Source organism: Anomaloglossus baeobatrachus, chromosome 6 (assembly GCF_048569485.1).
Source record: "Anomaloglossus baeobatrachus isolate aAnoBae1 chromosome 6, aAnoBae1.hap1, whole genome shotgun sequence".
NCBI classification, from domain to species: domain Eukaryota; kingdom Metazoa; phylum Chordata; class Amphibia; order Anura; family Aromobatidae; genus Anomaloglossus; species Anomaloglossus baeobatrachus.
Window position 1 is genome coordinate 377,037,588 of NC_134358.1, and position 27,185 is coordinate 377,064,772.

The 27,185-nt window shown below is 47.2% G+C and overlaps 1 protein-coding gene across 5 annotated transcripts in view; it reads right to left on the reverse strand.

Moving 5' to 3' along the window:
- The window catches only part of DDC (dopa decarboxylase), a 516,742-nt gene that overhangs the window by 356,777 nt on the left and 132,780 nt on the right, over positions 1-27,185 (reverse strand). For 3 of the 5 annotated variants that reach the window (XM_075315037.1, XM_075315040.1, XM_075315036.1), the window contains one exon: positions 4,681-4,904. In XM_075315037.1, the coding sequence (XP_075171152.1) occupies positions 4,681-4,881 (201 nt within the window). In that variant the 5' untranslated portion in view covers positions 4,882-4,904. Of the gene's footprint in view, positions 1-4,680; positions 4,905-16,885; positions 17,148-27,185 lie in introns of those variants that run through there. The other 2 variants (XM_075315038.1, XM_075315039.1) reach the window with 2 other exon arrangements.

Genomic DNA, 27,185 nt, shown 5'->3' on the forward strand with positions numbered 1-27,185 from the left:
GGTGAAGAGAGATCCCTATCCCGGAAGTAGAAGTCTGTCAGCTTGGCTGGAGTGCCAGTGTTTTTAGGTCTCCCCCTAGGCATCGCTGGGGGCTGGGGTTACTCACACCTCCTGTAGCTGGTAATCCTGCTTTCTGTGAGCTGATAAGAGCCGGTTTATCCTGCTTCAAAACAGAGCTCTCCTTTCAAGCAGCCATCACCATCAGCGTGCAGGCCACTAGTGATGTGTCGGTCGCGAACGATCCGACACAAAGATCCGGCTCCCTGCTGTGAACGACAGGAGCCGGATCACTAGTGTGAGCCACTAAAAAGATCTAAACAACTCTTTTTGCCGTCAAACCCCGCCCACCTGCGGCTAAACTCCGCCTACTCAGCAATCTAATTGGACGCTTGTAAGTGGGCGGGGCTTAGCCACGGGTGGGCGGGGCTTTGGCGGCGTCACTATAATCTTAAATATGTGTTCATTTGGGGTGAACACATATTTAATAAGGAGCCGAGAACGATCTGAAAGATCCGGCTCTTTTTGGTGAACGGAGCCATGGGAACCGGATCACCAAAAAGAGCCGGACTGCCCATCACTACAGGCCACGCCCCAGTACTGCAGTCTTGAAGCGCTGGGGTCCTGGGCTCACATCCTACCAAGGACAACATCTATAGAGCTATGTAAGTGAGTAAATTAAATAAATGCAAAAAACATTAGGAATTTTGCTCAAATAGTTTTGGTGTGAGAAAGCATGTCACTTCAATGGCTGCTTTGCTTATGAAGCTAGTGGTCATCCTTAGAATAAACCGATGTGTCTATTACAATGTGAGTATATAGCTAACCACTTTTATTTGCTGTAAAGAATTAGAAAAACATTACTACTTTCTTTCAGAAAAAGCGCCACGTTTGACCATGGATAGTGTTCAATATTGCAACACAGCCCCATTGAAATATGTAACATGGCTTGTCCAAGTGAAAGAAGGTGGCTTCAGCATCCACTAATGATCAACTTGCTTTATTTTGTCATCACAGAAACAGCAGCAACATGTATAGATCTTAGGTCTTTGTCAAGCTGCCATTTATATAGACCAGGGACTTTGACAGTTTGACAAAGATTTAGATCTCGCTCTCACCAACTCTCTATAAATATGCTTGTTAGCTTGACTAAGCACACACATTTTTTTCCATGCATGGCATATTGGGTATTTTTCAGACTTAAAAGAGTTACATTTATCCCAAAATACTCTTTGGAACTCTGGGTATTATGGATAATCAGTTTATTCCCTAACACTTAGCTTATAAAATAAATCAAATATACAATTTAGAATACAGAAAACTATTTTCTGAATAGTCAAGACAATAATGCAGAGGCGTATCTAGGGGGGGCTGGCGGGGCATTTGCCCTGGGCGCAACTGTGAGGGGGGCGCTGTCGGGCTGCCTGATGCAGCACTGTGAAAGTCTCCCCGGGGGCTGCGGTTGCCGCTCTGCAATGGGAGCCACCATTCTCTGAGAGTGGCTGTCAGGCTGACAGCCACTCTCATAGAAGCTGCAGCACGCGGCTCCCACTGCTCAATTGTCCTTGTATCTGTCAGACGCGAGGACAATTGGAGCCGTGATGCCGGCGCTGACTTCTGGATCAGAGCGACGGCTGTCATGTGATCAGGTCAGCTGATCACACTGCTGACCCAGAAGTCAGGGCCGCAGCGCAGAGGCGGCAGAGAGTGCTGATAAGTGCTCCAGTGTGGAGCTGAAGACATGGACGGAGGAACATTATGGCGTGAGGGGGAGGTATCTATGCACACGGAATGGGGGAACAGAGGGTGGGGAAAGGGAACTATCAGTAGACACATTATGAGGGGATAGAGGTTGGGGAGGGGGCAGTATCTAAAGACAGTATGGAGGAGAGAGGATGGGAAGGGAGCAGTATCTATAGACACAGTAGGGGTGAGGGGGGACGATCTTTTGACAGTATGGTGGGAAGAGAGGTTCGGGAGAGGGAAGCATCTTTGGACACAGTATGGGGAGAGAAATGATGAGGGATGATGTATGGGGAGAGAAATGATGAGGGATGATGTATGGGGAGAGAAATGATGAGGGGTGATGTATGGGGAGAGAACTAATGACGGGTGATGTATGGGGAGAGAAATGATGAGGGATGATGTATGGGGAGAGAAATGATGAGGGGTGATGTATGGGGAGAGAAATGATGAGGGATGATGTATGGGGAGAGAAATGATGAGGGGTGATGTATGGGGAGAGAAATGATGAGGGGTGATGTATGGGGAGAGAAATGATGAGGAATGATGTATGGGGAGAGAAATGATGAGGAATGATGTATGGGGAGAGAAATGGTGAGGGATGATGTATGGGGAGAGAAATGATGAGGGGTGATGTATGGGAGAGAAATGATGAGGGATGATGTATGAGGAGAGAAATGATGAGAGATGATATATGGGGAAAGAAATTATGAGGGGTGGTGTATGGGGAGAAACAGGATGTGGGGTGGTGTATGGGGAGAGACAGGATGCGGGGTGATGTATGGGGAGAGGGAGGATGCGGGGTAATGTATGGGGAGAGGGAGGATGTGGGGTGATGTATGGGGAGAGGAAGGATACGGGGTGATGTATGGGGTGAGACAGGATGCGGGGTGGTGTATGGGGAGAGACAGGATGCGGGTTGGTGTATGGGGAGAGACAGGATGCGGGGTGGTGTATGGTGAGAGGGAGGATGCGGGGTGATGTATGGGGAGAGGGAGAGTGAGGGTTGATGTATGGGGAGAGGGAGGGGTGACGTATACAGACATGGTTATGGGGAGCAAATGGGAAAGAAATTTTGAGGACAGAGAATTAAGAGTGACATGGTATGAGGAGCAAGGGGGCAAGATGGAGAGTGAGGTGGAAAACTATATGGACACGCAGGAGGTAGGGAGGAAGACAGTAAGGGATGAGAAAAATGTGAGGGGCACAGAATAGAGACTGGGTAGTGGAGGGATGTGGTATAGAGAGGGGGCAGAATTGGAGGACAGTGTGAGGCCATTGCGAGGAGGGGGTGGGATGAGAGGGCACGGTATAAAGACTGGGCAGTATAGGGTGATAAAGTGTGAAGAGTAGTGTAAAAGGAGAGGGAGTGTGGAGGGCATGTACCATAAGAGAGACAGTGCGAGTCATATTTTGTGCAGAGAACACTGTGATGGGCCATTATTTATTCTGGGGCACAGTGTAGGGCAGATATTTTTAAATAGAAGTATTATAATCATTCTGCTATTTTAAGGGCATCGTGATGGGATGTGCTGCAGAAGACCGGAGAAGATGGAAATCTGCAGGGATGAGATGTGAATGTGAAAAGTCATGGCGTCAGGACAATGTGAATAGAAAGAAACGACTCAGAGACAACATCATCTATAAATTACCTGAATGTAAATGTTTATTTGTGATACTGACTATGTCCCATCATTAGGCCTTGGTCCCACTTGCACATTGCTTCTGATCTGAGCGCAATGGGACCCCCACTGATCAGCTGTTCTTGGTGCAGGTGGCCGGAAATGCTTATTTCTGGATCTGCTCCGTCCTCTGATGGTGTCCGCGGCTGGGTACTCCACATGCACCTCATTAATTTTAATAGGAGACTGCTGCCACTATCAGAAGATGGAGCAGATCCAGAACTGCGCACTTCCGGCCACCTGCCACCACCGGCACGGCACCTAGAACAGGCGATTGGCAGGGGTGCCAGGTGCTGGATCCTAACCAATAAGACATTGGTGATCTATCCTAAGGAAAGGCCTTCAGTGTTAAAGTAGTGGACAATTGGACAATCTCTTTAATAAAGTCTTGTGCCGTCTGACAAGTTAAGGGTTACTATGTTTTTATTTATATTGTTTGGAGCATTAAAGGGGTTGTCCAAGTCTGTGATGAGTCTGCAGTCACTCCTTGTGTCACTCTATGTGACTGCAGACTTCTGAATTCTCACATTGTGCACACTGCATGCTGTCAGGATTCTCTGGTGCCGGCAGTGACAGTGGGAGTTTACGAAGCTGCAAGTATGCGATTTACATAGATGTGGTCACATGCTGAACAGACATGCTCAATGAAAATTAATTGACTGAGGCCGGACACATCAAACCAGAATGTGGCCAGAAGTCTACAAATCTCATACTTGTGCTCACATGATCGTCCATTCTTGTCACTGGCACTGGAGAATCCTAAAAGTGTGCAGAGCATTCATTGTAAGAATTGAGAAGCCTGAAGTCACGAATAGAGTCACTGCAGATTTTCATCTCTAATCTGGACAATCCCTTTAATTACAAAATTAAGTAGTGTAGTATCCTCAGTTCTAACAGAGTGTAATATACCCACTGTCACAATTCAGCTCTGTTTGCTGGTCACAACATGGCCACTCCGCTCATGTGATTTTCATACTTGCATGTGACAACTGGCTTTTCTTCATACATTTCTCATTGAAAATTGAGAGAATTATTAAGAGAAGCTCGTCATCACGTAACTAAGTGTGCAAATCATATATGAGTGACTGGTCACATGGCGACCACCCAAATTGCTTGGGGGGGGCGCCAAACTGAATTCTTGCCCCGGGTGCTGGAAAGCCTAGATACACCTCTGCAATAATGTATATATAAATATACCAATATATAATAATTATTTGACATAGTAATTATGAAGAACCATTATGCAGGTATTTCTTACCCCAGGCATGATAACTCTCTCAACATCTCTCATTATATTTTCATATGTCTCTCCTTCTTCTGGGGCAGAATCCGGAATCAGGGGTCTTAAGTATCCAGGCTCCACATTAGGGAAAACTTGCCTTGATTCAATCTGCTCCAGGTAATTTGCAATATAGTCCACCATATCCCTTCCTCTCTTCCTGAATTCTGCAGCGTTCATGTTAGTGTATTCTTATCGTACACCTGAAGAGATAGCCAGATTATATATTATTGCATTTGCTGAATTTCAGAAGTTATTTTATTGTATGAATAGACATCAAATGAAACATTTTATTTTATCTTCTAATTAAAAAGAAGTAAAAGTTAGATTTACATTTTTACTGAGAAGTAATCATTTCTAATTATTATGTGCTTACAGGTTACTCTTGTGGAATGTAAAATACTATATCTGCTGTGTAATATTTTTAGTATTGATAATACCAGGCAATACTTTTATAATACTGTGTAATTTTCTTCTAGTAATGGTTATTTATTACTAGATGGTGGCCCGATTCTAACGCATTGGGTATTCTAGAATTTATTGTGTAGTTAATGTATGATTTTTGACTAATAATGGAAGGAAGACACAGTATATCTTTAGTCAAAGATACATTTTATTGTGATTTAGCAATATCATTGAAAAATATTCTTGTACACGACATTGCGTGTGAAAATCTTGTCACTATCTTTTAGTAATTTGCCTTGTATTGGTGTGTCCAAAACTTGCACTTTGACGTTGGCTCGTGTTTGAACTTGTGAAAATGCTACGTACAGTTGGCCATGTCCAAAAACGGGCTCAGGGAGATAAATGCCAATACGGTGAAGAGTTTGACCTTGTGACTTGTTGATTGTCATGGCAAATGCTGGTTTGAGGGGAAACTGTCGGCAGCAAAGCCTAAAGACGGGTGTCGGAAGGACATAAATCAATGCGTGGAATGAAGACTTCGTCTCCTTGTGAACATCCAGTGATCACTCTGGCTTGAATTATGTGGGAATGCAGTCCAGTAACAATAAGGCGAGTTCCATTACAGAGACCCTTCTTTGTATTGAGATTGTGCAGCAACATGATGATTGTTCCAACTTTCAATTGAAGTCTGTGTAATGGCATTCCTGATGGTGTTCAACTATTTAAAAGTTCAACTGGATAGTGCTCTCGTTCGTCCTCATTGTCTACAGCCTCCCGGTATAGGCACCGTCCAGAATGTTTCCTAAGGTGTCCCTTGTACCTGTCTACTGGCTGCTTGCTCCTGTGCTGCGTCCGCTCCACTTTTCCACTGTGGCCGGCGGTGAGTTGCAGACTGTGGCGTTGGGAGGTGTGGGTTGGCCTGGTATGTGGGCTGATGCTGTAAGGTGGCCCCATGCTGGTTTGTGCCCCCATCGTGGTGTAGCCACCATCCTGACATGTGCCCCCACCGTGGTATAGGTAGGATCCTTGTGTATGCAGCATCCTGGTCTGTGTTCCATCTGGGTATAGTCTTTATCCTTGCCTGGCCCCCATCCTGGTATGTTTGTTGATGCTGGTATGTAGCCCCATCCTGGCATGGGGCCCGATCGTGGTATAGGCAGGACCCTTGTGTATGCAGCATCCTGGTCTGTGTCCCATCCAGGTATAGTCTCCATCCTTGTATGGCCCTCATCCTGGTATGTGGGTTGATGCTGGTATGTGGCCCCATCGTGGTATAGGCAGGATCCTTGTATATGCAGCATCCTGGTCTCTGTCCCATCCTGGTATAGTCTCCATCCTTGTATGGCCCCCATCCTGGTATGTGGGTGTCTGTGTAGGGAGGTGTTTGTGTTCCACGGTGTGTGTGTATTGCGTTCTGTGTGTGTTGCGGTGCGTATGTGGGGCGATGTGTGTGTGTTGTGGGGGTGTGTGTTTTGTGCGGTGTGTGTGTATTTGTATGTGTGCCGTGGTGTGTGTGGGGGGCGTGTGATTGTGGGACGATGTGTGTGTGCGGGGGTGTTTGTGTGCAGCTGTGTGTGTGCGCCCGTGTGTGGGTGGTTGTGCGTGTGTGTGTGGGGGCGCGTTTGATATGTGTTGTGTGTGCGCGCGGCGGTGTGTGTGCATGTTGGTTTGTGTGTGCCGGTGTGTGTGTGTTTGTGTTGGGCTGTGTGGGAGTCGTGGTGTATGTGTGTGTGGCTTCATTTTCCGCTGGCCATGAATAGTAGTGATTGGCTCATGAGCACTCCGGGATGCAGCTCTCCCACTAACCAACCACTGATGCAGAGGAAGGACATGGCTACTTAAATATTAACACTGCAGTGAATGTTAAGTAGCCACTCATGAATAGTAATGAGCGGCTCATGAATGCTAATGAGATGCTCCTTAACATTCACAGCAGTGTTAATCTTTAAGTAGCCATGTGCTTCCCCTGCATTTATTGTTGGTTAGTGGGAGAGCTGCGTCCCAGAGTGCTGGGTTCCTAGTGTGCCGCAGCTGCGTCTCCTCTGGTCCTCCTGTGTCTGTTCCGTCCCTCTATGTGTCTCTGTGGCGTGGGGAATCCCTGCGATGCCGCAGCTGCGTCTCCTGCAGTCCCTGTCCCTCTGTGTCTCTTTGGCGTATGGCGCTTTCATACTTGCGTTCAGCGCAATCCGCCGCTATGGAGAATATCATGTATCACAGGATATTATTGTTCAATCCCTTTACTTAAAGTTTCAATTGTTTCTCATCTCAGTTGTTTCATTTAAAAAAATAAATAAATAAATAGTGTCATGTAGAGCCCAAATCACAGAAATTTGATCACTGTCCAAATATTTAATCTATACACACACAGTATATATATATATATATATATATATATATATATATATATATACAGTACAGACCAAAAGTTTGGACACACCTTCTCATCTCTAGAACAACTGTTAAGAGGAGACTTTGTGCAGCGGGCCTTCATGGTAAAATAGCGGCTAGGAAACCACTGCTAAGGACAGGCAACAAGCAGAAGAGACTTGTTTGGGCTAAAGAACACAAGGAATAGACATTAGACCAGTGGAAATCTGTGCTTTGGTCTGAGTTTGAGATCTTTGGATCCAACCACGGTGTCTTTGTACAAAAGGTGAACGGATGGACTCTACATGTCTGGTTCCCACCGTGAAACATGGAGGAGGAGGTGTGATGGTGTGGGGGTGCTTTGCTGGTGACACTGTTGGGGATTTATTCAAAATTGAAGGCATACAGAACCAGCATGCCTACCACAGCATCTTGCAGCGGCGTGCTATTCCATCCGGTTTGCGTTTAGTTGGACCATCATTTATTTTTCAACAGGACAATGACCCCAAACACACCTCCAGGCTGTGTAAGGGCTATTTGACTAAGAAGGAGAGTGATGGGGTGCTACGCCAGATGACCTGGTCTCCACAGTCACCAGAGCTGAATCCAATAAAGATGGTTTGGGGTGAGCTGGACTGCAGAGTGTAGGCAAAAGGCCCAACAAGTGCTAAGTATCTCTGGGAATTCCTTCAAGACTGTGGGAAAACCATTTCCGGTGACTACCTCTTGAAGCTCATCAAGAGAATGCCAAGAGTGTGTGTCGCGGGCGGAGGGGCCGCGCTCGCTACGCTCGGGTCCGGGGCTGCTGCTGCTCGGTGGCTCGAGCGGTGGGCCGGACCCGGGGACTCAAGCAGCGCTCCTCGCCCACGAGTGAAAAGGGGTGGTTTGTTTTGGGAGATAGTTCGTGACGCCACCCACGGGTTGTAGTGATGATGGTCACCCCCGCTGCTGGTGATGGAGATCCTTGGAGCGATGGCAGGGAGCAGCTAGGATGTTGGTTTCCCCTTCGTGGGTAGGGGTTGGTGATCCGGGGGCCGGTGGTGGTACGGGGAGGCAGGATAGCTGGGGTGCAGGGTTGCGAAGGCAGGGCGGCGCGGTGACGGATGGCACTGTTGTACTCACTCAGACACAGATTCACAGAGTCTCTGGTAAACCAAACGGCTGGATGGATGGGTCCCACAGCCGGCTGCAGTGTCTTTGCTCTCCCCGGACAGGTTGATGGTGGCTGTCTTTCCCTGCACTGTTGTAGAATGTATTGACTCTGATGGTTGCCCAACGGTAGTCCGCTCCCCGGCGTGTATATACCGAAGGAGCCCGTTTTGCTCGCAGGCGCTGGCCCTTGGATCTCTAGCCTATGGCGGTGGCTTTTTATCCTCACTGTGTGGACAGTTGCCTTCTGTCGGGTCTTGGGTGTGAGGGAACCCCTGAGGTCCCGGTCACTATCGGATTTGACCTTTTCGGCGGCTCCTAGCCTGGTCGGGGTCTGATGGCCCTGCCTTTGTGCTTGGTACAGATCTGCTCCCCGGCTCAGTATTGGCGGGCCACCGCCCGTCCCCGGACCTACGGTTCCGCTGAACTGCACCCACTCCTGCAGACGGCCACCACCGTCTGCTGACCTTGCTGACAGTGCCTGGGCTCCTACCCAGACACTAACAGTTTCTGTCCTCTCACTTTCAACTCCAACTCGAATCTCTCACTTTTCCCGCCTCCAGGCCTGTGAACTCCTCGGTGGGTGGGGCCAACCACCTGGCTCCGCCCCACCTGGTGTGGACATCAGACCCTGGAGGAGGCAACAAGGATTTTGTTTGACTGTTGTTGACTATCCAGGGGAGGGGGTGTGTATGATGTTGTGTTTGTGACTACCTGGCTAGTCCAGGGCGTCACATTCCCCCTTGGTGAAATGCAGACCGTCCGCGGGCTGCCCGTCCATCACCGGTTTTATTTCTGAAAAATATAATTTACATGGGAAAAACATATAACATTAAGCATACTTTTAATTCTTCCCTTACAAGAGGCTTTTCTCTTAAACATTACTAACGATATAATACATTTTTATTAACAACGGACGGGTCCATGTTCCTCCGCTCCCCCACCCAAGCAACCTACACCTTGATGCTGCCCCTAAGAAACGGGCAGCACCCCTTTACCCCAGTCCTGGTCCAGGTCACCCGAGCGGGAACGGGTACGGTGTCTCGCACCTGGCTGTCATTTCAGGGGACCCCACGTCCAGGGGGACCCCTGACCCCCGGAGGATGGTCACCGGTCCTGGTGGTGACCGGACCCCAGCCTACTCTGCTGCGGGCCCTTCCTCCAATCTGCCTCTCCGGAGGCGGCAACGGAATACAGCCCACAAATTATTTACAAGACCACAAGTTCGTGGTTGGCCTGCAAGTTCTCGGCCTTGTCTCTGGAAGGGGGTTAGTGGGAACACAAAGTCCCCACGGGGACAACTTTCTTCTTTTACGGACGGAAATCAGGTGAGGTATTCAGATGATCAGTGTTCATTCATTCAATAAAAACTTAAAACAAGAACAAGATGCTGATGGTCCCAACGGGGACAACTGGGTTGCAACGGAGGACTGCTGCCTTACTTGAGGTCACCTTCCTCATACGCCTCTTCCAACTCTACATCCGGACGGTACGGTGGGGGAGGGGACTGGGACCGCATCTGGACACCGCGGCCTTCCCTCTGCTTCACATCTAGGGCAAACCAGCCCCTCGCCCCGCAATGTCGGGTGTAGGTCACCAGGTCGCCCGGTTGCAGGTCACGACCAGGGTGGTCCGTTGGAAGGTGAGAGTTTACGTCACGGTGAGCCACAAATATCTCGGCCTCCAGGCCTGGTTCTTAGATGAAGCCATATCCACATTGAGGGTCAAACCGTCTGACCTGGCCCTCGTAAATCGGGCCCCGCACCCAGAAAGTGGCGTTGCGGAGATTGTTTTTCTCCATTATGGTGCGTGCCAGCACTTCGGCCCTTTGCTGCTCTCTGGCGGCAATCTCGCGGCCCAGCTGGTTCGGCTCTCTGTCCCAGTAAGGGGCGTCTGCGTGCCCCTGCGCACGGGTCGGGCCCCGCTGGATCTCTCCCGCACCGGCCACGACCGGTATCCTCTTTGGGGGGTCCTGCGGTGACGCGGCCTGGAATGCTGCCTTGCAGCGGCGACCCGGCGCATGGGCCTTCCTGCCCATGACTTCCACCTCTTCCGTAGCCGGACGGACTGCCGGAGCCGGGACTTTCGTGGGCGCGGCCACTTCCGGGGCCGACGGCTTCTTTTCAACGACAGGCACCTCCCGAGGGATCTTCCATGGCAGGCGGGCAGTGCGGGTCGTTCACGGGCAACGCCTACAGGCTGGTGCTCTAGGGCGGACGGGTTGAACTCCGCTGTCGGTGTTGGGGGCAGCAGACCTAGTGGCGGGGCAGCAACAGCGATGCGGATGGCGGGGGAAGCAGCAGGGTGAATGGACGCAGACCGGGCCCCTCGGCCGCAGCGACCGGTCCTTCAAGGACACAGGGGTGTGGGTCGCTTACCCGCTCCTCCAGCACTGTCTCCACCCCGCGTCTCCGCACGGCCGCCGCTACTTCCTCCATTTCGGCCACCCATCGCTCCATTAAGAACCGGACTTGGGCCTGCAGGCAGCAGCACATCTGCGCGGTCCGGGCCTCCACCCACGCTGCTGTTCCTGGTGTAGGCTCTTGGATCTCAGCATTGCCGGATGGGACGGATATACTGGCGCGTGTGCTTCCAGGAAGCGGATGTGTAGCAGAGTCCTGGCGTCCCTGCTCTTTATACCCTCGGCTACATCGGGCACACCTTCACCCGCCCCCCCTTGGTTCTTTCTAGCATTTCCTCCTTCTGGGGGCGGGGCTTCACTTTCGCGCCTTCCCTGCTCGGGGAAGACGCTCAAGCGTGAAATCTTCGCGCCCAAGATGGCGGAACTTCAAATTTTTCGGCCGGACGCTGCCGGCGGGGACTGCAAGGGGCACTTCTACCGGTAGGTAGATTGGTTCTAATCCTGTTCGTGACGCCAAGTTGTCGCGGGCGGAGGGGCCGTGCTCGCTATGCTCGGGTCCGCGGCTGCTGCTGCTCAGTGGCTCGAGCGGTGGGCCGGACCCGGGGACTCGAGCAGCGCTCCTCGCCCATGAGTGAAAAGGGGTGGTTTGTTTGGGGAGGTAGTTTGTGACGCCACCCACGGGTTGTGGTGATGATGGGCACCACTGCTGCTGGTAACGGGGATCCCGGGAGCGATTGCAGGGAGCAGATAGAATGTTGGTTTCCCCTCCGTGGGTAGGGGTTGGTGATCCCGGGGCCTGGTGGCGGTACGGGGAGGCAGGATAGCTGGGGTGCAGGGTTGCGGAGGAAGCGCGGCGCGGTGACGGATGGCACTGTTGTACTCACTCAGGCACAGATTCACAGAGTCTCTGGTAAACCAAACGGCTGGATGGACGGGTCCCGCAGCCGGCTGCAGTGTCTTTGCTCTCCCCGGACAGGTTGATGGTGGCTGTCTTTCCCTGCACCATTTGTAGAATGTATTGACTCCGATGGTTGCCCAACGGTAGTCCGCTCCCTGGCGTGTATATACCGAAGGAGCCCGTTTTGCCCGCAGGCGCTGGCCCTTGGATCTCTAGCCTATGGCGGTGGCTTTTTATCCTCACTGTGTGGACGGTTGCCTTCTGTCGGGTCTTGGGTGTGAGAGAACCCCTGAGGTCCCGGTCACTATCGGATTTGACCTTTTCGGCGGCTCCTAGCCTGGTCGGGGTCTGATGGCCCTGCCTTTGTGCTTGGTACAGATCTGCTCCCCGGCTCAGTAGCGGTTGGACACCGCCCATCCCCGGTCCTACAGTTCCGCTGACCTTTACCCACTCCTGCAGACGGCCACCACCGTCTGCCGACCTTGCTGACAGTGCCTGGGCTCCTACCCAGACACTAACAGTTTCTGTCCTCTCACTTTCAACTCCAACTCGAATCTCTCACTTTTCCCGCCTCCAGGCCTGTGAACTCCTCGGTGGGTGGGGCCAACCGCCTGGCTCCGCCCCACCTGGTGTGGACATTAGACCCTGGAGGAGGCAACAAGGATTTTGTTTGACTGTTGTTGACTATCCAGGGGTGGCGGTGTGTGTGATGTTGTGTTTGTGACTACCTGGCTAGTCCAGGGCATCACATGTGCAAAGCAGTAATCAAAGCAAAAGGTGGATACTTTGAAGAACCTAGAATATAAGACATATTTTCAGCTGTTTCACACTTTTTTTAAGTATTTCATTCCACATGTTTTAATTCATAGTTTTGATGACTTCAATGTGAATCTACAATTTTCAGAGTCCTGAAAATAAAGAAAAGTCTTTGAATGAGAAGGTGTGTCCAAACTTTTGGTCTGTACTGTATATATATATATATAAATATATATATAAATATATATATATATATATATATATAAAATAATAATCCATTGGGCCAGTTTGTACAGCTTTGAAGGAGTTAGGACAGTATAGATGGGGACCTCTAATTCCTCAGTGTGGGTATTAGTATTTGGCTGGAAAGCTGAAGCCGGTTTTGTGGGAATATACCTGAACAAACTGGCATGGGCAATATGTTGTGTAGATATGCTGGACTGCTGCTTTGCATTCCCTTCAGATGTAAGACTGTGTTTTTCTATTTGCCACCAGTGTGAATAACCTCTGAGGTTGGACTCAAACCCTCTGTGCGCCTCTTTACTGCATCCCTACCATTGTGGTGACCGTACATATATTGGACACCACAGCATTATACTGACTTGTACAAATGCAAAGAGCAGTGGTAACATGGCTGGTCTTTTTTTAATTCTCACTATTTACAAAAGTATAAAAATTTAAACAAGATTGTAATAATAAAAAATAAAACCAGTTCTACAAAAATACCATAGTAGCCCCCATACTGCCAGCCGGATCCCGCTTATCAGTGTTTTATCGGAACCTGGAGAGATCAGACATATTTTTGGTTTCTCTAGGCTCGGATGTAGCTAAGCCAGGACCGTCATGGGATGTTGTGTGGATTACGGCGGAACTTCAAGGGTCTTTTTGGGATTAAGAAAGAGGGGAAAGAGGGTGCCGTAAATTTATTTCAAATATATAATTTTTCTTGGTGTTTGTGTTTTTCTTTTTACTTATAGGATTAGTGATGGGGGGTCTCATAGATGCCTCCCATTACCAATCTATGACTTAGTGGTATCTGTGGCCTTCCATTAACCCCTGAATCATCTTGATTGCCACCGCACCAGGGCAATCGGAAGAGCCAGGTGAAGTCCTGGGGTTGTCAAATCTAATGGATGCAACAATCCTGGGTGGACGTAGGCTGCTATTTTTAGGCCGGGGGACTCCCAATTACCATGGGTCTCCTCAGCCTGACAATACCAGGCCCCAGCTTTCTGGCTTTATCTTGGCTGGTTATCAAAATTAGGGGGAACTGCATGCCGGTTTTTTAAATTATTTATTTAAATATTTTAAAAGAAGAAGACACATGCGCTTCCTCCTATTTTGATACACAGCCAAGATAAGCGCACGGCTTGGAATTGCAGCCGTGGCTTTATCTGTGCTGGGTATCATATTATGGGGGATCCTATGCCAACTTTGTATTTATTTCTTTTTATACCACGATAGACCCACAGACCGGGTCTGTAATTGGAAGCATCAGATATGCTGTCACTCAGTATGGGGGTGCATCTGACTGCAACCATTCACAGACGCTGGTGGGTGGGGGAAGCACTGAATATGTATGAGCCTAATGAGCGGCCCCGACAAAGAATGAGTGGCTGCGGAAGTAGTATGACAGCTGCGCCGGTGATCGGTGAGTATTAAGTGCTTGCTCCTACCCCTTTGCGCCGGATTCTGGTCCCCATAGATTACATGGGGACCGATATACCGCTAGATACCAGGGATCAATCCACTACTGACCTGAGTCTGAAACCTACATCTTGTTGCTGACAATATAAGGCTTAATATTGTTTTTTGATGGAAAAATAAAAACCTAAAGTTCTGAGAAGATAGCAACACAAAGACAAATATTTTTTTTTTGTGTATATACAAAGGTAATAAAACTTTAAAAGGCTAGTACTATGTGATCTGACTGACCAACAGAATAAAGATCACTTTATGTGTATGTGGCGCCCCTGAGGCTTCAGGCGCCACAGGGTACTGCACCTCCATTAGCGTGTAGTACTTATCCCGAGTCCAGGGAAGGTCAGTACTGGTTTCCACTCACACTCATGCAGTAACACTGGGTTGCCCTCCCCAATGGGGACTGGGCCAGGGTCGGATCACAGTACGGGGTCACTACAGCAGTGGGTTTACAGGACGCCACCGCACCAGGGGCTCCCCGATCCACTAGAACCGAGGACTCAAGGTTAGGGAGAAGCAACCAACAGGAGAAGTCAGAAGCACACAGTGGGAAGAGCAGGTTGACCTAGTGAGAGTAGTGAACCAGCCGGTGGCAGCATCTCGGGGCAACAGCTCAGAACATACAACACAACTGCAACAGGGGTGAACAGCTACAGACACAAGAGCAGAACGGACATGCCGCGAGCAGCTCTGTGGGCCAAAGTGTTCAACACAGTCGCTGGGGAGAAGCAGGCAGCTGCTTCCACAGGACTGGCGCTGTTGGGATTCAGAATCCTAGGGCAGATACACTTCATGTTATCTACCAACTTTGCAAGTGTCGCGGGGAATGGCTAGAACAGTCACCGGACCCGTCCCAACGAGTATGAAGCCAAATAACATATAGGATCCGGGGCTGAGGACGGAACCATGCTATCAGCATACAGAACAGGACACTTTACTGACACCGGGATCCCCAAGTGCTTGATGCCATGGGGGATACGATACTTAGCGCATAAAAAAGGAGGAAAGGGCTCACAGGCTGACACACACACCGGACTTGACCTTTCACGGATCCGGGATTGGCTGGAACCCATTGTGGCAGAGACCGGTACTCTGGGGCAGTGCCTGAATTACTTGTGAGTAAAAGACCTGGAACTGCAGCCCCTGTCTCTGCCTCTCCTTTACCGGCGCCTTCGCCCAGTGCTACGGCGCCAACGGGGACTACCACCAACCCCGTCCATCCTCCATCATCCTTCTGGGGCCCGCTCCACCTGTGGGGAGCAATACCATCCTGGCTGCACCCAACATCTGCCCCAGTGAGAGGCCCTGCAGCGGCGGCAGCCTACCTGGCTGCATACCACAGGTGGCGTCACGATCTTCAAAGACTTTCCTAACCGTCACTATCACCCCCATCCTCCATCCTGCCTCTCTACCACCCTCCAACCCTCCTTTCTGTACACCTCGGGGCAACGGAACCGGGCAAGGTCAACCCGTGCCAATGATGTGACAAAAGCAAAAGAGATGGTTTTTTTTTTTTTGCTACTACTTCTTCATAGTAAAAAGTTGGGTAATAATAAGTTGTATGTTCCCCAAAATGAACAAATACAAGACATCCATGGACCCAAGGACAAATACAACTCATCCTGGCCTCGTATATTGACATGTACAAAAAAAATGTAAAAAACATGAAGACATCTCGAATGTGACAATGAAAATACAAAAGAAGATGTTTGATCATTGCTGTTTTAAGGGCTCGTGCGCACATTGCATCATGAAATTTCTGCAGTGATTTGACAGCTCTTGTGCGATTCAAATCGCTGCAGAAACACAGCGTCATGGATGCAGTTTTTTTGCAGAAAAAAAAAACGATTTCATGCGCTGGGGATGCTGCCTCTCCCATAGACAGAGTGGGAGCAGCATCCAAAGCACACGGAATAATTGACATGCTGCATTTTTAAACGTAGTGATTTTGTCAGATTTTTGACATCCAAATCGCTGCGTTCAAAAAAGCATTGTGTGCACGGATTATGCACAATCTTCATTGATTTTGCAGGGGACGCAGTACGCATGCACTTACGCTGAAGTGCTAAACGCTGCGTAAATGCATGAAATTACACAACGTGCGCACAAGCCCTAAATGCGCAGCAGCGTGTCTGTGTCTGCTTCTAGTTCCTTCTCCTTCCTCTATAGAAGCCTCTCTCATTTCATAAGTGTGAAAATCTGTATTTACAGAAAACTTATTTTATCAGTGAATATGAGAATAAGTCAGTTCAGGAGAAGAAAAAAAAACAGATTTCTCTTATAAGATAAAAAGTTTCTTATATCTTATATCTATACTATTTATTGATGTATGGAAAAAATTAAAATGATGGTTATTTTTTAAAACCAAATTAGATCTGATCTTTAAAGGGTTACAAGGTTAAACATCATGCTTTTCAATGTTAGGAAATATTCCCCGTGTTAGCAATTACTTCACCTTTGGGGGGAAAAAAACAAATCCAAATTATTGCATTACACGTTCCATGAAAAAATTATGCCACTAGCAAATAATTTTAGCAATCACATACCTCGGATTACAATGCACGTAGATTTGTCACATGAAGTGAATTGAATTAAAACTCACGTCTTTTGCTTTTCTTTGCAATGTGTTTTATCGCTTCTGACTCCAGTGAACTTTGTTGTCTCGGATGGAGTTTGTTCCCTCTGTAGCTGGCATACTTTTACTGCATTTCACTGGCTCAGTATTCTAAAGGGCATTTTCCTTAGTTTGCAGAATTACCAGCTTGTTACATACTTTAACAAACAGGAAAACAGAACACCGGCCTGCAAGTAGTGGGATCAAATCAAAGCAATTGATCAGTCTTGTCTAACTGAGGCTCAGTGATTGTATAATGCATATTTGTTATAGCAAACAAAGAATCCGGCACTCAAATATTTGAGTGCCGGATTCTTTGTTTGCTTAAATTACGGAGTTGGATCCTATCCGGGCACCTCACCACACCAGGAGTACCATGTTCTAGTCTGAACAGCATATTTCGTATACATTTTTAAATATATGTATTGTTGCTATCATTCAGTGGCGTAACTAAAGACCTATAGACCCCATGGTCAGCTGTATGGGCCCTTGTAGTGTTCTAAATCCTATAAAGACCTACTAGCTGCCCACACATCATTACGTACTAATGTCCTCTATCCTGTACTAATCTTCCCCATGCTGGGTCACTCCAAGGTAAATATATCCCCCCTACTGGTAAATATGCCAACCATCCTCGTATAATGTCCTAGGCCCCATCCTGATAAACATGTATAGATCCTGGTATATATGTTCACCATCTTGGTATATATGTCTCCCATGCTGGTATATACCATGTTTTTCCAAAAATAAGCCCTCCCCCAAATATAAGCCCTAGCAGGGATTTTCAGAGCAAGGCTTAAATATAAGCCCTCCCCCAAAAATAAGCCCTATTCGCGGTTCAATAATGAAGTGTCCAAGCAACTAAAAAAGGTACAGATACTGTAGGACACTTCATTATAGACAGCGGGCACCCGCAATCACACTCACTAGACACCGAGCAGAGGACCTGCAATGAACGCACACCCGCACACATCCAATCTCACACACACACAATCAGATCACACACACAATCAGATCGCACACACAAACATCGGATCACTCACACATCGGATTGCACACATATTCACCGCATCCAGTGACATCGATCTCTTCTCACTGGCAGAATCCTGAAAGGCTGTGCGGTGGAGTGCAAGGATCTGCCACAACAGGACCTGCGGACACACGTGACTTCCTCCCATCATTCCCTGCGGCCGGAAGTTCTGTATGTGGTGTGATGTGATGTGTGTGTGGGCGCGCGTGTGTGTGGGCGCGCGCGTGTGTGTGTGTGTGTGTGTGTTCGATCTGTGATCTGCTGTGTGTGTGTCAGCGTGTCAGCCAGCAGTAGGGGAGGACGGCGTGCAGCACCCACCGGAGATCACAGGAGGACCTGTGAGCCACGCAGACGTCCGGGTCTGGTAAGTATGAGTCTCCTGGGAAGTGAGGGGGTCTGCTTTTTTGGGGGGTAGACTTAACCCCCAACAGTGTTTCTCCAAGAAAAAGACCTCCTCCAAAAATAAGCCCTGCTTTTTTGGAGGGCAAAAAAAATATAAGATAGTGTCTTATTTTTGGAAAAACACGGTATGTCTTCCATCTTCACATATATGTTCCCATCCTGGTATGTATGTCACCAATCCTGTTCCCATCCTGGTATATATTTCCCCATCTTGGTATTTATGCTCCCCATCCTAATAAATATGTCCCATTGTGGGCTTATCCTGGTTTACATGCCCTCATCCATGTCTCATCCTGGTATCCCATCCTGGCATATGTGTCCTCATCCTGGGCCCTATTCTGGTACAAATGTCCCCACCCTGGGCCCTATGCTGGTATACATGTGCCCATCTTGACATATATACAGTGCTTTCAAGTAGTATTCAACCCCCTGCAGATTTAGCAGGTTTACACATTCGGAATTAACTTGGCATTGTGACATTTGGACTGTAGATCAGCCTGGAAGTGTGAAATGCACTGCAGCAAAAAAGAATGTTATTTCTTTTTTTATTTTTTTTTTTAAATTGTGAAAAGATTATTCAGAGGGTCATTTATTATTCAACCCCTCAAACCACAAGAATTCTGTTTGGTTCCCCTAAAGTATTAAGAAGTATTTCAGGCACAAAGAACAATGAGCTTCACATGTTTGGATTAATTATCTCTTTTTCCAGCCTTTTCTGACAAATTAAGACCCTCCCCAAACTTGTGAACAGCACTCATACTTGGTCAACATGGGAAAGACAAAGGAGCATTCCAAGGCCATCAGAGACAAGATCGTGGAGGGTCACAAGGCTGGCAAGGGGTACAAAACCCTTTCCAAGGAGTTGGGCCTACCTGTCTCCACTGTTGGGAGCATCATCCGGAAGTGGAAGGCTTATGGAACTACTGTTAGCCTTCCACGGCCTGGACAACCTTTGAAAGTTCCGAGGCCAGGCTTGTCCGAAGAGTCAAGGCTAACTCAAGGACAACGAGGAAGGAGCTCCGGGAAGATCTCATGGCAGTGGGGACATTGGTTTCAGTCAATACCATAAGTAACGTACTCCACCGCAATGGTCTCCGTTCCAGACGAGCCCTTAAGGTACCTTTACTTTCAAAGCGTCATGTCAAGGCTCGTCTACAGTTTGCTCATGATCACTTGGAGGACTCTGAGACAGACTGGTTCAAGGTTCTCTGGTGTGATGAGACCAAGATCGAGATCTTTGGTGCCAACCACATACGTGATGTTTGGAGACTGGATGGCACTGCATACGACCCCAAGAATACCATCCCTACAGTCAAGCATGGTGGTGGCAGCATCATGCTGTGGGGCTGTTTCTCAGCCAAGGGGCCTGGCCATCTGGTCCGCATCCATGGGAAGATGGATAGCACGGCCTACCTGGAGATTTTGGCCAAGAACCTCCGCTCCTCCATCAAGGATCTTAAGATGGGTCGTCATTTCATCTTCCAACAAGACAACGACCCAAATCACACAGCCAAGAAAACCAAGGCCTGGTTCAAGAGGGAAAAAAATCAAGGTGTTGCAGTGGCCTAGTCAGTCTCCTGACCTTAACCCAATTGAAAACTTGTGGAAGGAGCTCAAGATTAAAGTCCACATGAGACACCCAAAGAACAGAGATAACTTGGAGAAGATCTGCATGGAGGAGTAGGCCAAGATAACTCCAGAGACCTGTGCCGGCCTGATCAGGTCTTATAAAAGACAATTATTAGCTGTAATTGCAAACAAGGGTTATTCCACAAAATATTAAACCTAGGGGTTGAATAATAATTGACCCACACTTTTATGTTGAAAATTTATTAAAATTTAACTGAGCAACATAACTTGTTGGTTTGTAAGATTTATGCATCTGTTAATAAATCCTGCTCTTGTTTGAAGTTTGCAGGCTCTAACTTATTTTCATCTTATCAAACCTGCTAAATCTGCAGGGGGTTGAATACTACTTGTAGGCACTGTATATATATATATAGATAGATAGATAGATAGATAGATAGATAGATAGATATACACATGGTCAAAATTGTTGGTACCCCTCGTTTAATGAAGGAAAAACCCACAATGGTCACAGAAATAACTTGAATCTGATAAAAGTAATAATAAATTAAAAAAAATCTATGAAAATGAACAAATCAAAGTCAGACAGTGCTTTTCAACCATGTTTCCACAGAATTTTTTTAAAAAATAAAAGTTATGAAATAGGCCTGGACACAAATATTGGTACCCCTCAAAATAATGTGACAAAAGGGACATGTTAAATCAAGGTGTGTCCACTAATTAGCATCACAGGTGACTACAATCTTGTAATCAGTCAGTAGGCCTGTATATAGGTCTACAGATACTCATTGTGCTGTTTGGTGACATGGTGTGTACCACACTCAACATGGACTAGAGGAAGCGAAGGAGTTATCTCAGGAGATTAGGAAGAAAATTATCGTCAAGCATATTAAAGCAAAAGTTTATAAGACCATCTCCAAGCAGCTTAATGTTCCTGTGACTACAGTTGCACATATTCAACAATTTAAGATCCATGGGACAGTAGCCAACCTCCCTGGATGTGGCTGCAGGAGAACATTTGATGACAAATCACAGAGATGGATAATACGAATGGTAACAAAAGAGCCCAGAAAAACCTCTAAAGAGATTAAAGGTGAACTTTATGCTCAAGGAACATCAGTGTCAGATCGCACCATCCATCATTGTTTGAGCCAAAATGGATTTCATGGGAGATAACCAAAGAGGACACCATTGTTGAGAAAAAAAATCATAAAACGCCAAACTGGAATTTGCCAAACTACATGTTGACATGCCCCAAAGCTTCTGGGAGAATGTCCTAGGACAGATGAGACAAAAATGGAACTTTTTGGCAAGGTACATCAGCTTTATGTTCATAGATGGTAAAATGAAGCATATCAAGAAAAGAACACTGTCCCTACTGTGAAACATGGAGGAGGCAAGTTATGTTCTGCAGCTGCTTTGCTGCACAGGGTAGAAAAGGCAACCTTCAAACACGAGACAACTGGAGCAATTTGTTCTTGAGGAGGGGGCAAAATACCTGTCGAGAGGTGCAGAAGTCTCACAGTTACAGGAATCATTTGATTGCAATGATTGCCTCAAAAGTTTGTGCAGCAAAATATTAAGTTTGTGTGCCATCATTTCTGTCGAGGCCTATTTCATGCATTTTATTTTTTAAAAAAATTCTGAGGAAGCATGGTTGAAAAGCAATGTGTGACTTTCATTTGTTCTATTTCATATTTATTTTACTTATTAATACATTTCTCAGATTCAAGTTATTTCTGTGACCATTGAGGGCTTCTCTTTCAATAAATGAGGGGTACCAACAATTTTGCCAACGTGTGTGTGTGTGTGTGTGTGTGTATATATATGTATATATATATATATATATATACTGTATATCCTCATCATGTGCCCATCCTTGTATGTATATCCCCCATCCTGGTGTATGTCCTTATCCTGGTATATATGTCCTCATCTTGGATCCCGTCCTGGTATATATATATTTCCTCATACTGGGCCAATCCTTGTATATATGTCCTTCGTCATGGGCCCATCTTGGTATGTGAATTACCATCTTGGTACATACAGTGCCTACAAGTAGTATTCAACACCCTGCAGATTTAGCAGGTTTGATAAGATGCAAATAAGTTAGAGCCTGCAAACTTCAAACAAGAGCAGGATTTATTAACAGATGCATAAATCTTACAAACCAACAAGTTATGTTGCTCAGTTAAATTTTAATAAATTTTCAACATAAAAGTGTGGGTCAATTATTATTCAACCCCTAGGTTTAATATTTTGTGGAATAACCCTTCTTTGCAATTACATCTAATAATCGTCTTTTATAAGACCTGATCAGGCCGGCACAGGTCTCTGGAGTTATCTTGGCCCACTCCTCCATGCAGATCTTCTCCAAGTTATCTCTGTTCTTTGGGTGTCTCATGTGGACTTTAATCTTGAGCTCCTTCCACAAGTTTTCAATTGGGTTAAGGTCAGGAGACTGACTAGGCCACTGCAACACCTTGATTTTTTCCCTCTTGAACCAGGCCTTGGTTTTCTTGGCTGTGTGATTTGGGTCGTTGTCTTGTTGGAAGATGAAATGACGACCCATCTTAAGATCCTTGATAGAGGAGCGGAGGTTCTTGGCCAAAATCTCCAGGTAGGCCGTGCTATCCATCTTCCCATGGATGCGGACCAGATGGCCAGGCCCCTTGGCTGAGAAACAGCCCCACAGCATGATGCTGCCACCACCATGCTTGACTGTAGGGATGGTATTCTTGGGGTCGCATTCAGTGCCATCCAGTCTCCAAACATCACGTGTGTGGTTGGCACCAAAGATCTCGATCTTGGTCTCATCAGACCAGAGAACCTTGAACCAGTCTGTCTCAGAGTCCTCCAAGTGATCAGGAGCAAACTGTAGACGAGCCTTGACATGACGCTTTGAAAGTAAAGGTACCTTACGGGCTCGTCTGGAACGGAGACCATTGCGGTGGAGTACGTTACTTATGGTATTGACTGAAACCAATGTCCCCACTGCCATGAGATCTTCCCGGAGCTCCTTCCTTGTTGTCCTTGGGTTAGCCTTGACTCTTCGGACAAGCCTGGCCTCGGCACGGGTGGAAACTTTCAAAGGCTGTCCAGGCCGTGGAAGGCTAACAGTAGTTCCATAAGCCTTCCACTTCCGGATGATGCTCCCAACAGTGGAGACAGGTAGGCCCAACTCCTTGGAAAGGGTTTTGTACCCCTTGCCAGCCTTGTGACCCTCCACGATCTTGACTCTGATGGCCTTGGAATGCTCCTTTGTCTTTCCCATGTTGACCAAGTATGAGTGCTGTTCACAAGTTTGGGGAGGGTCTTAATTAGTCAGAAAAGGCTGGAAAAAGAGATAATTAATCCAAACATATGAAGCTCATTGTTCTTTGTGCCTGAAATACTTCTTAATACTTTAGGGGAACCAAACAGAATTCTTGTGGTTTGAGGGGTTGAATAATAAATGACACTCTGAATAAACTTTTCACAATTTAAAAAAAAATAAAAAAAGAAATTCTTTTTTGCTGCAGTGCATTTCACACTTCCAGGCTGATCTACAGTCCAAATATCACAATGCCAAGTTAATTCCGAATGTGTAAACCTGCTAAATCTGCAGGGGGTTGAATACTACTTGTAGGCACTGTATGTCCTCATCCTTGTATAATATATATATATATATATATATATATATATATATATATATATATATATATATATATATATATATACATATATATATATATATATATACATATACATATATATACACACACACACACACACACACACACACACACATATTATATATATATATATATATATATATATATATGTATATATATATATATCTATCTATCCCCACCCTATGCCCGTCCTGGTTCATACAGTATGTCCCTCATCCTGGGCCCATCCTGATATGTATGTCCCCCATCCTGGTATATATGTTCTCATCCTGGGCCCCATCCTGGTATGTATTGTCCTAATCCTTGGCCCATCCTGGTATGTATGTCCCCTGTAATGATATATATGTACTCATCCTGGTATATTTATCCCAATCCTGGTACATATGTCTTCATCCTGGGCTCAACCTGGTATATACAGTATGTCCCCATCCTGGTGTATCACACTCCCTAATTGAATTCAATTCACATAGTCCCTCCACTACTTCTCAGAACATAACTTTCTGTTAAACTCCACTGCACCCAAAAGCATCACAAAGACTGGCTGATGTCTGGTTCATGCAGCCGTTATCTATCCCCCATTTCTTTGAGATGGCTGGATTGTCATTGTAAATAAGCACCTGTACCTTGTTCCCTTCACCCACCTCATTGTAGATTGTAAGCTCGTACAAGCAGGGTTGTCTTTATTTTTGCACTAATTATTGTATCTTCTATAACTGTTACTTGCTTGTATATGAATCTCTGAATTGTAAAGCGCTGTGGAATATGTTGGCGCTATAGAAATAAAGATTATTATTATAATAATTAGTATATATGTCTCCACTCCACCCTGGGCTCCATCCTGATATATCTGTACCTCAACCTGGGCCCTTTCAGGTATGTATATCCTCATCCTGGGCCCATTGTGGTATGCATGGGGTCCATCCTGGTATGTATGTCCTCATTCTGCTATATATGTCCCCATCCTGGTATATATGTCCTCATCCTGGGCCCATCCTGGTATATATTCCCACATCCTGGTATATATGGTACCATTTTGGTATATATGTCCCTCATTCTGGGCACATCATAGTATGTATGTTTGCATCCTGGGCCTCACCCTAGTATATATGGTCCTCATCCTGAGCCCATTCTAGTATGAATGTTCCCCATCCTGGTATATATGTCCCCATTCCGGGCCCCATCCTGGTAAAAGTGTCCCCTTTCTGGTATATATGTTCCCATCTTGGGTGCATTCTGGTATGTATGTCCTCTTCCTGGGATCCATCCTGGCATATATGGTCCTCATCATGAGCCCATCCTGGTATGTATACCCCCCATACTGGTATATCTTTCCCCCATCCTGGTATATATGTCCCCATTCCAGGCACTATTCTGGGCTCATCCTGGTATATGTACCCTCATCCAAGCCCATGCTGGTATATGTGTACCCCATCCTGGTATTTATAGTTCCCAACCTGGGCCCTTTTCTGGTATATGCAGTCTCCGTTCTGTCTCTAATGCATAAAAAAATAAACATTTTACTTACCTAACTCCACTCCCAAGCTGAGGAGCATCTTCTGTAACCAGCGTGCAGTGGCAGTAGCTGACATCGGAGTGCGTGTGTGACGCCCTGGACTAGCCAGGTAGTCACAGACATAACAACACACACACACACCCTCCCCTGGATAGTTAACACCAGTCAAACAAAAACCCTTGTTGCCTCCCACCAGGGTCTGATATCCACACCAGGTGGGGCGGAGCCAGGCGGTTGGCCCCACCCACCGAGGAGTTCCCAGGTCTGGAGGCGGGAAAAGCAGTCACTTCAGTTAAGAGGTGAAAGTGAGAGGACAGAACCTGTTAGTGTCTGGGTAGGAGCCCAGGCACTGTCAGCAAGGTTGGCAGACGGTGGTGGCCATCTGCAGGAGTTAGTGGATCTCTGTGGAATCGTAGTACCGGGGTCGGGCGGTGGCCCGCCGGTACCGAACCATGGAACGGAGTGAAGCTAAGCACAAAGGCAGGGCTATCAGACCCCAACTAGGCTTGGAACCGCCGACAATGGTCAAATCCGAAAGTGACCGGGACCCCCAGGGGTTTCCTAACACCCAAGACCCGACAGAAGGCAACAGTCCACACCGTGAGGATACACAGCCACCGCCATAGGCTAGAGATCCAAGGGCCAGCGCCTGCGGGAAAAACGGGCTCCTTCGGTACCTATACGCCGGGGAGCGGACTACCGGTGGGCAACCACAGGAGTCAGAACATTCTAACAAGGTGCAGGGAAAGACAGCCCCCATCACCCTGTCCGGGGAGAGCACAAACACTGCAGCCGGCTGCGGGACCCGTCCATCCAGCCGTTTGGTTTAGTGAGTACCACAGTGCCATCCAGCACCGCGCCGCGCTGCCCCTGCAACCCTGCACCCCTGCCATCCTGCCTCCCCGTTACACCACTGGGCCCCGGGATCACCAACCCCTACCCATGGAGGGCACAACATCCTAGCTGCTCCCTACCATCACTCCCAGGATCCCCGTCACCAGCAGCGGTGGTGCCCATCATCACCACGACCCATGGGTGGCGTCACGAACTATCTCCCAAAACAAACCACCCCCTTTTCACTCGTGGGCGAGTAGCGCTGCTCGAGTCCCCGGGTCCAGGCCACCCCTCGAGCCACCGAGCAGCAGCAGCAGCCGCGGCCCCTGCGCCCGCAACACGTGCCACGGCACATGACATGACTGCCATGTGCCTCCAGTCACATGCACGCCGATGTAAGCTGTACAAGTCTCCCACGTGGCTGTCACATTGCTTCCTGGTCTGCAATGCAGTTTTGATGCATTTTTTTGCCAGGAGATATAGTTTTGGTGCAGGAATTTGGTGTATAAATTTCAAGCATCAAATCTGCAACTCTTTGCAAAAAACTGCACAAAAACTGTGGTTTTGACCAGGGCTGTGGAGTCGGAGTTGGTATAAAATGGACCGACTCCGACTCCTAAAATATATAATAAATTGGGGACAGTAGTTGAATACAGAATGTGCTGAATATTTTTTCATAGGAATTTGGGAAAGTTAAGAAATGTCCTATAAATAGCAGTTTTATTCCTGATCTAAGGCTATATTCACACACAGCATTTTTGCTGCGTTTTTTGAGAATACGTTTTTCAGCTGCAAAAGCAGATCAGTTTTTTAAAACACCGCATCACCTGAAAGATTTTTGAGCTCATAGATCATGTTTTCAATAGCAAAAGCAGATTATAAAAATGGCACACAAACTCATTTGCTAATTCTTTGTGAGGATATGTTTTTGAGCCTAAAAACGGATCCTCACAAAACAATGCTTCAAACATAAGTACGATTAAACTGATGAATGAGAGTAATGAACAACAGCTAGAAGTAAATTTAGGATTCAGTATGTGTGAGATGGAGCCACAGTGCTGTTCATGTAACTGAGGAACAAACAGATATTACAACAGAAGGACAGCAAAATGATACTTTAGAATTAGATGATCTTGTTGAAGCTGCTTCAAAACACTTTCATATTCATCACATGCGCTGTGTTGTGCACACA